This window comes from Elaeis guineensis, chromosome 1 (genome assembly GCF_000442705.2).
Source record: "Elaeis guineensis isolate ETL-2024a chromosome 1, EG11, whole genome shotgun sequence".
In the NCBI taxonomy this organism is placed as follows: domain Eukaryota; kingdom Viridiplantae; phylum Streptophyta; class Magnoliopsida; order Arecales; family Arecaceae; genus Elaeis; species Elaeis guineensis.
In genome coordinates this window covers 29,617,445-29,631,112 of record NC_025993.2, presented here as the reverse complement: position 1 = coordinate 29,631,112, position 13,668 = coordinate 29,617,445, and the positions used below count along the sequence as shown (strand labels likewise).

At 36.6% G+C, this 13,668-nt stretch overlaps 1 protein-coding gene across 7 annotated transcripts; it reads left to right on the top strand.

The window, feature by feature from the left end:
• The first annotated feature begins 1,078 nt into the window (after positions 1–1,078).
• Positions 1,079–12,102, top strand: LOC105032277 (putative glycerol-3-phosphate transporter 5). Of its 7 annotated transcripts, none has more exons than XM_010906679.4 (5): positions 1,079–2,215; positions 10,387–10,874; positions 11,151–11,308; positions 11,745–11,806; positions 11,909–12,102. In XM_010906679.4, the coding sequence occupies exons 1-3, from the start codon at positions 1,255–1,257 to the stop codon at positions 11,211–11,213; spliced, it is 1,512 nt and encodes a 503-aa protein (XP_010904981.1). In that variant the 5' UTR covers positions 1,079–1,254; the 3' UTR covers positions 11,214–11,308; positions 11,745–11,806; positions 11,909–12,102. The 7 variants fall into 7 exon arrangements, with proteins under 7 accessions (XP_010904981.1, XP_010904978.1, XP_010904979.1 ...); XM_010906676.4 differs by having other exon boundaries at positions 11,660–11,806; XM_010906677.4 differs by having other exon boundaries at positions 11,635–11,806.
• The last annotated feature ends 1,566 nt before the right edge of the window (positions 12,103–13,668 follow it).

Below are 13,668 nucleotides of genomic sequence, written 5' to 3'. Positions count from 1 at the left end.
TTATATGCCATATCAGTAACCATCATAGAGAATCATGGTCCATGACGTATCATGGGTAATGGATGATTAATGGCATTAAATTATGTACCATATTTTGCTATAACCATCGAGAGTTTCGTTGTAACCGTCTGATATTTGAGGGACATGAGGCTAGTCCACATTTTTCTTATAATGGTTTAGTATCTCTAGATCTTTGGAAGTCATTGGCTTAGATCCGAGCAAGGGATCGGCCACAGTATCATGAGGTGGTTGGCAGTTGGTCGAAGACGTTGTCTAGAGGTAAAGTCCGATGGGATGTCTGCTTTCTCTCGGCTCCAAGGGATCCAAGCTGAGGCCGACGAGGGCTCTCATGCACAAGGAGTAGGATATACAGATGATTCTCAAAGCCGAAGTTCATCTCGGTGTAGGAGTAGGACATCCATATGATGCTTGCTACCATGATTCATTTTTCATATCCAATGTTCATTTTGATACCTTAGTTTTTGATCGATGGATGCATCTGATGACTAGGATCGAAGATAAAGATCGAGATAGTATGATCCTATAATGATTGCTATTCGAACTCAGCAATAATTGGAACAAGCCGAGCTCATGAGTTGTTTGGTTTGTTTGCACTTTCTCCTCTCAAAAAGTATTGAAAAAAAAAATCCATGATTTAACTCATTCTTTTTTTTTTGATACAGAAAATGAGCCGAGGGAGGACGTCCGATGTAACTACCCCTCTGAATGTGATTACGAAAGCTCTCAATCCGCATCATATCTAAGTGGATCAGATGAGTATATCATTCTAATATCATTCATATTCAGAACGTCCGCATACCACCCACCATCTAGATATTCAGATATCGAAAAAATTAACCCTCTCATTTAATCGACTTCCACGGATTCAAATTGCGGATGTAGAAGATGGGATTAACGATGCGCGACCAACTGCTCCCACATGCGTGGTTGATTTAACTCGTCCTCGAAGAAAATATTTAGGCGATTTGAACCCCGCCTCGTCCGCTTGCAGTCGTGCATGAGCGCGGCGGGTAATTAAATACGGGTATGGGTACTGATGTGTATCGTCTGAAATTAAGGAGCTACTAATACCAGTATCAAAGTACCGCTTAACCCAAATTGACCGCTGTTCGAATCGACGACAAGATTCTTTCGGTCGATTAATTAATTCCGCTTCTTCTCGCGGTTGACAGGAAAAGTCTTCGTCCTTCCCTCCATGCCCGAAGAGCCACCGCCGGATCTAGGGTTTCTCCAATGGAAACCCTAACACCAGTGCCACAGTCCACGCGGCGGCGTAGCCTTCTCTGCCACCAGATCTCCGTCCTACTCCTCACCTTCTCCGCCTACGCCACCTTCCACGCCTCCCGCAAGCCCCCCTCCATCGTCAAATCCGTCCTCGGCCCCGAGGTCGCCGCCTCCAACTCCTCCGCTGCCGCCGCCGATGCCGGATGGCCTCCCTTCGACGGTCCCCACGGCCCCCATCGCCTGGGCGAGCTCGACCTCGCCTTCCTCTCCTCCTACTCCGCCGGCATGTTCCTCGCCGGCCACGTCGGCGACCGGATCGACCTCCGCCGCTTCCTCGCCTTTGGCATGCTCGGCAGCGGCGTCTCTACTGCCGCCTTCGGAATGGGCTACTGGTGGGGCATCCACCGACTTGCCTTCTTCCTCGCCGTCCAGATCGTCAGCGGCCTCTTCCAGTCGATCGGGTGGCCCTGCGTCGTCGCTGTGGTCGGGAATTGGTTTGGGAAGTCGAAGCGGGGGCTTATCATGGGGGTTTGGACCTCCAACACGTCGGTGGGGAACATCCTCGGCTCCGTGGTGGCTTCCTCGGTCCTCGAGTTCGGGTGGGGGTGGTCGTTCGTGCTGCCAGGTGTTCTCATCATCGTCGTCGGCGCATTTGTTTTTGCGTTCTTGGTGGTGGATCCAAGAGATCTGGGTTTTGAATCTCCGGCCATGGATATTGAGATGAATGATGCCGGTAATGGAGTGGTGGAAAGCGCCGATGAGACAGATGGGGAAGATGTTGGTCTTCTTGAATCAGAGGAAAATTCCGGTCTGGACTCAAAAGAAGCTGATTTGGACTCAAAAGCAGCCATTGGTTTCTTGGAGGCATGGAGGCTGCCCAGCGTGGCGCCCTACGCTTTCTGCCTTTTCTTCTCCAAGCTTGTGGCATACACTTTCCTCTATTGGTTGCCATTTTACATTCGGCAAAATGGTATGTCAAAATGCCTAACTCTTCTTATAATTTTTTTTTGAGATTAATCTGAGCTGTTTGAACAATTAGCTACATTGTTCATGATTCTTAGTAGTTGTAGTTAGAACTTCCAGTTGACTCTTATATTTTTCCCTCATGACATGGTATGCTGAAAATGTTTGTTGTCAAGTAGTTAAGAAGGAAGATAGGCTGTTCTGATTAATAAGGTGCAAGGAAAATGATTGAAAGGAAAAGAAAAGTAAATACTTTTCATGGAAGAGGAAAGGTCATCTAAAATCTAGATTTAAGCTTTCCAAATTTTTCAATTTTCTGTCGAAGCAAACAAATCAAAAAATTAATTTTCCAGGCAACATTAGCTCTCTAGGTAGTTTTCATGCAACCAAAAATACTGTGAGTTAAAACTTGGAATAAGTTCATGTTTTACCAACCCCCATCGTTTCTGAAATACAATTGGAGGCAATGCAAATGAGCAATTTCATTAACTCTTTTTGGATCAATTGTAAGCAAACTCCCACTCTCTTCCTTTTATACTAGACATAAATTTTACTCATTACCCATGTTTTAAGCTTTATATTATTGTTGCAAACTGGGTTATTGCTTGTGAATTGCACCCTTCATCCAAACAGAGGAGGTTATGTGTTGGAATGTCTTGAGGTGTTTGCATGATGTTGAATGCATGTAATTCTTGCATCATTTCTTTAAAATGTTTGGTACTTCCCACCATTATTTCTGAAGCTCTACTTTATGTTGGTTTTCAAGGTTATAACTCTTAAATCTCCTTTATCTTAGTTATCTTATTTTGAACAATCTATATTCTCATTAACAAGATAATTTTCCTCATGGAAGCTGGAATCCTTTTGTCTCTCATCTCTCTGTAAGGTTCTACTCTTTGGTGGTAAATATCATAGGAAAGTTCGTCAACTTTTTCATTGACTAACTTATCCATATTCTTATGCTTCTCTAGATGGGTAAGTTATTTTTCCATAGATAGCATTTATTTACTGGAAAAAAAGTCTTATCCATTTAGAAGGTGGGTAAGTCATTTTTCCATCAACTAAAAAAATAAGTTTTTCATTTCATTCTTAAAATATTCCTAACTATATAATAATAATATAATAATATAGTATTGATATATAATATAATATATATTATCATAAAATCATATGTTATTATACAAATACAATATTCATTTATAATAATATTATGTTATTATAATATTGTATTATATTATATTATTTTGATAAACTAATATAATTTTATATTATTATATAATATTATACACTATATTATTATTCTAATATAATATATTATTATTTTATTATAATTAATCTATTATTATAATATAACCTTCTATTATAATATAATATATGATAATATTATATAATATATTACGAGTGAAAATACCTCATTCAATAGCTGGCCTTTATATATGCTATATAATATAATATAATATAGTATATTATAATACATAATATTATAGTAAAATGAACTATATTATTTATATTATATTATATACTATGATGTATTAAACGACTAATATGGTATATTTTTATAACAATATAGTATGTTATTATAATATTATAATATATTATATTATTATGATAATATAATATTATATAATAATATAATATAATTGTATTATTTTTCTAATATAATATATTATTATTTTACTATAATTAATCTATTATTATAAGATAATCTATCATAATATAATATAATATAATAATATATAATATTATAGTAAAAAATATTATATTATAATATATTAAATTATATATAATTTATATATATTATAATATATAATAGATATATTTATATAATAAAGAGTATTATGAAAAATATAGATAGAATTTAGCAACTTACCCCAAGAAAGTAGTAATGCGAAAGAATATAAATAATATATTCCAGAGTCATTTTTCGATATATAAAAGAATATGGGTAAACTATTTTCTTGTCTAAATGGTGCCTAGGAAACACTCATCCAAGAAAATAGAGATTCCTAGGTAAGTTATTTACCCTCCTAAAAACGGACCCTAAAGATATTCTTGTTGCATTTTTGTTAAGTTTTTAATGCACATTGTCAGGCATTTTACATACATAAATTTTGCATGTAAGAAAGTTGAATAATAAGGTGCTTATGGGTTTGTTCTACCACCAAGATGATGTTGAAGTTTATTATGTAAATCAACCAACCTCCAATGATCCTACCATCTAAGATTATATCCTCCTTTAGTATCAAATTTTATGGTAAATAGCATGCCAGTAGGTTATTGGCACCATAAAGGAGTCTTGGCCTTTACCGATGTGCATCCTTTGATACATTACCAAATGCCTTGATATGCAGCCATGCAGGCTGACCTTGCTTTCCCATTTTTATATTCTACTCTAGACCATCTTGAATATTCCTTGATTCTCTGTATTATGTATCTATAACTATGTCCCATACATTCTTTTTCGTTGGATTTAGACATAACAAAGATAAATACTTATTTTATGCGATATCTGATACAAAGTTAAAATCAAGACAATCTATAGTATATAAGGCCCACTAGGGCTGTATAGCTCGAGTTTGGCTTGAGCTTTGCTCACATACAAGGCTCAGTTAGGCTTGCTTCAAATGAAGTGGGTGGGCTTGACCTTGGTCCTCAGTAAGGTATGCCGAATTGTCCTGTATCGGATGGTTAATGTTGTACCAAACTGAACTAGTCAATAACCAAAACCATTCGGGTGGTCGGGATGGTTCGGTCCTTTAAAGCCACCTTCAATGCCCTCCGACCTTTAATTCTTACCCTCTTCCTCCACCATGATTGGACTTTCGAAGCTCCACTGTGTGCATTGGTTGCTCATCTTGCTCACTTAGTCACTTGTTTCATTTGCTTGATCGCTCATCTTTCTCACTTTTCGATGCCAACCGATGCCTAGGTAAGCCCCTCCCCCTCTCCCTCTCCTCGTCCCTCCCTTCCTCTCTTTCGTTCTCCCGCTCTCCCTCCCTCTCATTAGTTTGTTATGTCCCCGTATGGCATGATACATACACGTATCATACCCAACTGATCGCCGGCCGGTATGAGTCCCAATATAAGTCCGACAGTCCATTGTCCTTAGACTCTGAAGTAATTTTAAGCCAAGCCTCTAAAAACCCAGCTTAGTCAAGCTGGCCGGACAAGGCTCGACATTGGGGTTATAATATATGTTTCATAATACATTTGATAGTACACTCAATATTTTCTTTTTCTAAATTTATGATCTGTGACTAAGATCAATTGCTTGATTATTTACATTGTTAAAATCATGTTCAATTTTATCAAGCTTGAACCAAGTGTGAATCAAGCTTGGACTGATTTTGGCTTGATTTAAGGTTATTAAGATAATTGGCTCACTTCAAAAATAGGTTCAATTAGGATTAATCAAATAAGGAACAAGCTGTGATTGATCTCAAACTTCATTCCAAAAATAAATTGGAAGTTGATCAAACCCAATTTTTAGTGTGAATTTGGAACTTATTTTTTTAATGTATAAATGGGTTATGTAAATTTGATTTTCATGGAAAATTACTAGAATCCATGCAAAATATATATCAATTGCAATCAACATATTGTCAGTGATGATCTATAATTCTAGATTTCTAGAAAGAAGTCTATGATTATTATTCAAGGCATCTGTATCTCTAAAATCTAAAACTAGTTTATTTTTATAAAGAAATAAATTAAGAAGCATATCTTGGTTTTGGGTGAGTCTCAATCCCCTATCCTCAATGGATTCTAGTCCAACCTAATAATACCCACCAAACGGTCATTTCTGAGTTTACCTTCAAATCAGAGATACACTTAAAATATCTAAGGATGATGACCATAGAGTTTCTTATATGTTCCCAACTTTTGACCAAAAAATAGGATACCTTCATGATAAAAAAAAAAAAAAAAGGATACTGTCATAAAATGTTAAAGATGACTTTTTTTATCAATATGCCTCTCTTGCATCTAAATCTGCAGCTGGTCCTTCCCTTTTGTTCTTCCACTACAGGATCTGTAGGAAAAATAACTGTCCCCAAAGAAAGTAGAGAGGGGAATGTAGGTTCTTCTTGTGCAAATGCTGAGCAAATCAAAGTAGGCAATAGGAGATCATTTATATGGATAAAAATTTTCATATCATCATGGCTAACATGGTCATATTCTACTAAATTTTATCAATTTAGAACGGATTAGAAGAAATTCCAATTATTGATGTCATTAGCTATTTGTGGATCCTTTGAATACATAAATCTACTTTGCTTCCTGTTTATATTCAGTGAAGATAGACTTTTGAGCTGTTGAAATACCTCAGTTATTCATTTTCCTATAACATGGCACTTTTGTTTTCCAAGATATTATCATTGACCCTAGCACTTAACCTTGTCGCTTACACCTTTCTAGTGATTCTATTGATTCTTTGTAAATGTCAAATGAATTATGATTTTGAAAAAATTGTTATTTGTTTCTCAAAAATGAGCACTGTAAAGCTGGAATCCAAGAGCAGAAGATTTTTATTTCCTTTTGGAACTAATCCAAATCTTGGGTTGGTTTCAAATTCTCAGCCAAACTTACAGGACCAAATTTATACATAGTGGCTATTTATGTCAACTTTTGCCATTTTATTCATTTGTTTGAATGTTAGATTGAATTTTCTCTGAACTGAAAATTTAGATTTTGTGGGTCTTTAGAAGATCTGGAAGGACCATGATGTTAGGTTTCAAAGAGATTCAGAGGACAAGCAAAATTTTTATAGAGGTTCGGTTGTCCTAGAACTCGAACCTCATAGACATTAGGTTGTTATATGTTGGATGTCATCGAATAGGAATATAATATAGTACTCTCTAAACATGATCTATTAACATCCTATTTTCAGACAAAAGATGAGTTTTATTCATTTTCTGAAACAACTTTAGTGTACTCATAATGTTCCTAAACAATATTGTATATTTTCAAAAGAAGTCGTATAGTTTATTTTTAGATAAATTTCCCTTTTTTTTGGTTTTCTCAGATTTTTCTTCTCTAATTGAGTCTTTTAGAATTTTTATAATTTTAAATTAAGTTATCAAATTTGAAACTGATTGAGTTTGGGCAAAACTGCAACATAGTTTTTAAAACTTGACCTCAATAACTTTTACAATCTGCTGGACTCTTAATTAAGAGATAAGTGTAATGGCATGGTACTGTCTTGCATCATTCTCATACTACCTCACCCCTTGGTTTTCTGTCCATCACCCCCTTGACTTTCTATCAATCGAGTCAATCCAACATTCAGATGTCTAGAAAATCCACATGCCACAAACTTTGCCAATTAGAATCTTGATAAAGCAAAGTGGGACACATTTTGTGTGGTGCCGTTTCATGCTTTTAGCCTGGATACCCTTAATCCTATGTCCCCCTTCAACTCCTTTGTGAGCAAAATTCTTTAATTTCAATGGAACATATCAGAATCTAGACCTACTAGCTTAGATTAGGATCTTTAATGTTGCAGCTGAGAATTTCTTTCTTACAAAGTAAAGATGAAGGTATAATAATTATAACAGGTATAATGATTAGAATTAACACTATTCATCAAGTCATCATGAATACTGCCTGCATCTTGCATCATCTAATAGACCTCAACAAAAAACAAAGTTTAAAACCATAGATAAGATGGGATAGGAAAAGGTATGCAATATTCAAGTTACTATGTAGTCTTTGTTAGAGACGCAGTTGTAACAAATCAATATTTAATATCAGATGTGTTTTTGCTTATCAAGCCAAACCCAACAAGACTGGATGGTTATAGTTATTTCTATGGTCATAAGATTTTGATATATGTGACATGGTTGTACATGTTCACCCAACTATGACTGAATCACCCTAGGGAAGTGAATGCATCTGAAGCATGCTTTCACAAGCTTTATGCGAAAAGGTTGATTATGCTGGGCTTTTTGTTTTATTTTATTTTTTGGGTGCTATGTAACAACATGGGCTTAGTGAGTGGAAGTTGATCTTATTATGTAGTGCAACAGGTTTGACCTTTTAGCTTGATTTTTAGAATCCCTTAGATGTCATGCACAAGTTTTTGGATTTGTTCAAATTCATTTAATTCTTTTATGTTATTTGCAACCGGAGGAGCAAGTTTGGGCGATTGTAATTTCTTATTTGGCTGTGCATATATATACACCTGCAAAGCTCATCCCAGAATGAGTATGTCAATGACTTAAGGTTGCAGTGTATTTGGATTATGTACATATATTCCATGTTTGTAGTTAAAATGAAGTATTATATCAATATCTAGTTACTAAACATATGTTTGAGAATCATAGTCCTCAATACTCAAGGTAAATTATACATTTGGAGTTTGCTGTTAAAAATAAATCAATCATGAATTAAGTGGGTTATCTGCTGCTAGAAAAGGAGAAACAGAGAATCGTCAGTATACTAAGCAAATTATGTAATAACTAGTTAAGAGTGGCCATGCATGCATATGTACTTGTGTTTTTGGTGACAGGAAGGAAAGAGATGCAGAGCGCTCAGCATGGTAGCCAAATTATTAACATGACTAATTAAGGGTTGTTCATGTGTAAAATCATACAATAGGCTCAAGGGACTCAGAACAATCAAGAAAGTGAGGAGCCATGAACATATGAAAGGACAAGTGTTATCATGAGTTGGAGCAACAAAGTTCTGCAATGCTGATATCAAGGTATCACTGACTGACACTGGCATTACATGAATCTATTTGAACCTCGATTAGCTGTCTTGGAGGCAATCATGGACTGTAAAGGTGACTGCTAAAACAAAAGTACATGCTGCAACAAGTGGTGTACAATCAAGGCTAGGAACTATGAGCTACAATGTTGGTGGTCTAGAGATCTCTAGAGTGATGGTTCCATCAACCATGCAGGATCCTACATTGAATAAGCTAACAATTGCAAGCTGACTGTCAGGTGAGCTAGCCAACAAGGTTGCCTGGTACTAAAGTAAGTTTGCTAAGAATGTTAAGTGGGGATATGGAAAGTGGCATGATGTGGTGTTACAACGAGACAAACAGCTCATGTTCCATATTTGCAGGTGGGTGATTGGAGATGACCACCAGCAGATAATTAACCACAATGCGGATTGCTAGTGGTCCTTAAGTTATGAAAAGTCAAAATGAGACAAGATATGAATATGCACTATGGAACAAAGAACCTAGCTGAGCCTTAATGTAACTTTCTCAAGGCTGTGTAATGTAGGACTACGGATGACGGTGATGTGAGATAGATTCACAAGCAACAAAAGTGATTGGTCTTAAGATACATGGATACTAGGCAATGACTTCTGTACACGGTGTCGATCAGATTGTTTGGGGCATGGTACAGAGCTGAAGGCAAAGTGAGCTAGTTGGATAGTTTCTACCTTTTTTTTTTTGAAAAAAAAAAAGTCCCATTGGTTGACTTCGGGTCAGCTAAGCCTTTCTAGTTAGGTTCAGGCTAGATACTTTGCCTCTCTGGATTCAGAGAGGAGCTTGTTGGACCCGATGGATCTGGAGGAATGTTGCCAAACTGGCCCTTAAAATAGGATGGCAAGGAATGGAGACTATCAGGAGGTGAGGATAGGTCAAGTTTCTACTTAAGAATTAAAAGTTTTCCAGTATTACTTGTTAATTAAGGAGTAACTAAGTGTAATTCCCTCTGCTTTACAGGATTAAATTTATAGCAACTTGAAATAATATGAAATGAAGAGATTAAAAGGAATAAGAAATTTTGGTTATGTTTATGGAATTCTGGAATCAAAAATAGTTTATGATTGTTTTGTGCTGCATATAAGAGTACTAGATGAAGTTGCAAGCAATATAATACTTTGTAGTAAGTCAAAAGAAATAATGTCAATTTTATCCTAATCTTTCATTAAATGCTAATATAACTGGTTTGACTGGCTTCAATCTTTTGAATGAAAGGATTCTCTACTTCGACCTCTGCTGCTTAGATATCCTTTCAGATTTGCTGCATGTATGCATTCACCATACTCAAATGTGCTGGAATCTCACCACCTTACATGCTTTAATGATTTTGAAAGTGCTATTGACAAGCAGCTAGAACAAAATATTACTTTGCACGGCTCCTAAAATCATATGACAAAACTATTTACAGAATATTATAATGGTAATTTATGTTGAACTGCTTGTTGGTGTTGTAGCTGTTGCTGGCAAGCACTTATCACACAAAACTGCGGGAATCCTTTCAACAATATTTGACATTGGAGGGGTTTTTGGTGGCATTTCAGCAGGATTCATTTCGGATAGTCTTGGTGTTCGTGCTCTGACTTCAGTTCTATTCCTTTTGTTTTCAATTCCATCACTTATTCTTTATCGAATGTACGGAAGCATATCAATGCACCTCAACATCGGATTAATGTTTCTTTCCGGCTATTTTGTGAATGGCCCATATTCGCTTATTACCACAGCTGTTGCAGCTGATTTGGGTACTCAGGACATGATTAAAGGCAATTCACGAGCATTAGCTACTGTAACAGCCATTATTGATGGTACAGGTTCTGTTGGGGCAGCTTTGGGACCTTTACTTACAGGGTATATTTCAACTAGGGGATGGAACAGTGTTTTCTTGATGCTAATTCTGTCAACTTCTCTAGCAATCATGTTTTTGATACACATTGCAAAAGCTGAGGTTAGTAGCAAGATGAGTGAGAGAACGTAGATTAGGATACCAAAATTGATTCGTTGTCATGAAGACAGAATGAATTGATATGTTGGTATCTACTTTTTTTCTTGTTAATTTTTTTTTCCATTGTATGAAATGTATGTGAAGTAAACTTAATTTTGAGATTCCAAAATACATTTCTATCATAATGACATGTTATTGGAGTTGACTGTAGCATCAGATTTGAGGAACTGACGATTACGCCACCTGACATTAATCCTTCATGGCGTGCTTGCATATCAGGTTGTAGAACTTGTTGATGAATTCAAATCCCCTTGCAGAATGGTTGGACTGAATATTCAATGATGACTGGCAATCATCTGAATTACATTTCAGGCTGCCCAATCTTGCCTCATTGCTCAGATCCTCACAGCAATTCCAGAGAGGATGTCAGGATGGAGGTATATATTTAGTTCAGTTGAAACATCTCTGATTATGATCATGGGGTTCCTTACATCTCAAATTGGTATTTGTTTTCCAACGGACATTTTGTTGACATATTATCATCAAATATTTGTTCCATTTCTGATTGTCAACATGTACACATCAATTTGACTTCTGCTGCACTTAATTGGGAACATCATTTATTACTAATTTCTGCACTTATATCTTTTTTTACATTCAAAAATGAGTATTGACTTGAGATTTACTAGTAATTTCTGCACTTAACTCTTGTGTATGAGTTTTGCTGGTGAATAGGTGTTGATGTAGGTATTGCTTACATCAGGTCTGTTGATCACCTCTGCTTGCAGGCTGTCTTCTCATAATTCTGTGGTAGAACTCAGCTACATTCTTATGGGTCATATTACAAATATCTTTTTCTGTTTACATGGACTGTTAAACTAGAAGCTCACATCCAACAATGTCAAGCCAAGGAAAATACTCAGTTCATCTTGAAGGTAAATATTTGGTTTGTCAGCTGCTGTATCAGGTTACCATGTTATAAATGATTTCTAATGAGTAAACCTTTCCAATATGATCTTTTCTTTGTAAATTCTCAGGTAAGTGGTTTATTTCTTGCTTAAATTCGAGGATCTCTGACCTGGAGAAGGGTTGAGTTGTAAAAATGCAAGACTCTGTTTCGATGCCTAATACCATTCTGGGAAATTATCATTTTTGTCAGTTGTTTCATTTTCAAAATTTGAGACATAATTTTTGTAAAACAAAAATAATTACATAGCCTCATGCATTTCTACGTCAGAAGCATTTGCTTGTCCTTCCGGTGCCCTATCGTTAACTCTCAATCGCTGTACGATAATGGGCATGTAAAGCTCAGTTTTTCATTTGCTTCTCGTGCCTATACAATTTACGTTGCTCAATATGATAGCTAAGTCGATGCTCTACCTTTGGATGATACGTGTTGTGGATTCAGTTTGAGTAATTCACATTTTCTGCCATGCATATTGTTGCTGTCAATTTCTATGCTTGAGATCAGATGGCCGAGGTGAAGAAGCGATGCAGGGGTGACTTTTGAGGTCTGGCCCAAAATCTATAAAAAAGTCTCATCGGAGGATTTTCAAGTGAGGATTTTTCAATACTCAAATTAGGAGATAGAGAACAAAAAGGAGAGGATGATTTGTGAAAGTTTATCTTGGGGGTTTCTATGTCTCTCTATTTATAGAGGAGGAATTAGAGTAGTATGTTTTGGAAATAGAGAAGGAATTAGAGTAGTACGTCTTGGAGTTTAGTTGATTTTCGATTATTATGTATTAAGTTGGTGATAGTTATTTTTATGCGGGGTATGATTTAATCAAAGATATTCTTCCTTATCTAAAGGTTTCAGAGTTCAAAATAGAATGTATTCTGTGAATAAAGAGAATTGCATATTTTAGCTGGAGGTTAGCTTGGGCTGATCTAAAATATCTCAAGTGTCTCTTGCGGACTTGTTTTAGTTTTTAGGTGCATATCTGGCGTCAGGCTGGCTAGAAACGGTTTTCGTACTCGATAAAGTCTGATCTTGGGTTGGTGTCAAAGATATAATTGGTCAAAGCTGAGGTAGAGATTCACAATAGATGTTTCTATTTTCGAGTATGAGCTCTCATGAGATTGATCGAAGAGAGTATAAATTTGAGATCGAGGTCGATTTTGTCAAGTTGTTGCACGAAGCTATCTTTATTTATCAACACATGTCGAGGATCGACGTCATTGGTAGGTTGGTTTTTCCATCTAAATCATTGAATTTTTGGATCCGTGTGGACTTTGCTCTGGCCAATAGGGAGCTGCCATTTGGCGCACATCAACGGCAGGAGGTGAACTGTCATTAGATCGAAGCCGTCCGAGCTCCTATAAGTAGGCATTGCTAGCCCTAGGTCATCTTATTTTTATTGTTTTACTACTCTAAGGAAGACGAGAGGGTTGCTTGGGTGATTTCCAGCTAACTTCAATGATCACTACCAGCGTCTGTAATCTTCCTCGATCGTAATCGAGCTCCATCAGTCAACCCCGTACTTCGATCCTTGAGTCTACTCGGCCACCTCCTTTCTTTAGGTTAGTCTTCCGTTCTCTTCTCAGTCCTAGGAATGAGTATGTCGAGTTCATCTTTGTCCACTTGGACTTCGGATGATAACCTGGAGGGTGTGGATCCTACATCTGATGTCAGTCATTCCTCGGATGAGTCCGAGGTAAGAGAATTACCCAATTTCGGCCTCTTTTGAATGGCCTCTACCTTTACCTAAGAGGATTTAGATGTTTTACAGCTTAGGTACCAAATCACTCTGGGGTTCGGACTGGGGAGGTTGTCGATTTTGAAGATTGGATAGCT

Bases quoted from the DNA above. Each gene is read 5' to 3' on its own strand.
- LOC105032277 (XM_010906679.4), top strand. From the start codon at position 1,255: ATGGAAACCCTAACACCAGTGCCACAGTCCACGCGGCGGCGTAGCCTT. The intron at 2,216-10,386 runs GTATGTCAAAAT...TTGGTGTTGTAG, and splicing joins ATTTTACATTCGGCAAAATG to CTGTTGCTGGCAAGCACTTA. The intron at 10,875-11,150 runs GTTAGTAGCAAG...CTTGCATATCAG, and splicing joins TACACATTGCAAAAGCTGAG to GTTGTAGAACTTGTTGATGA.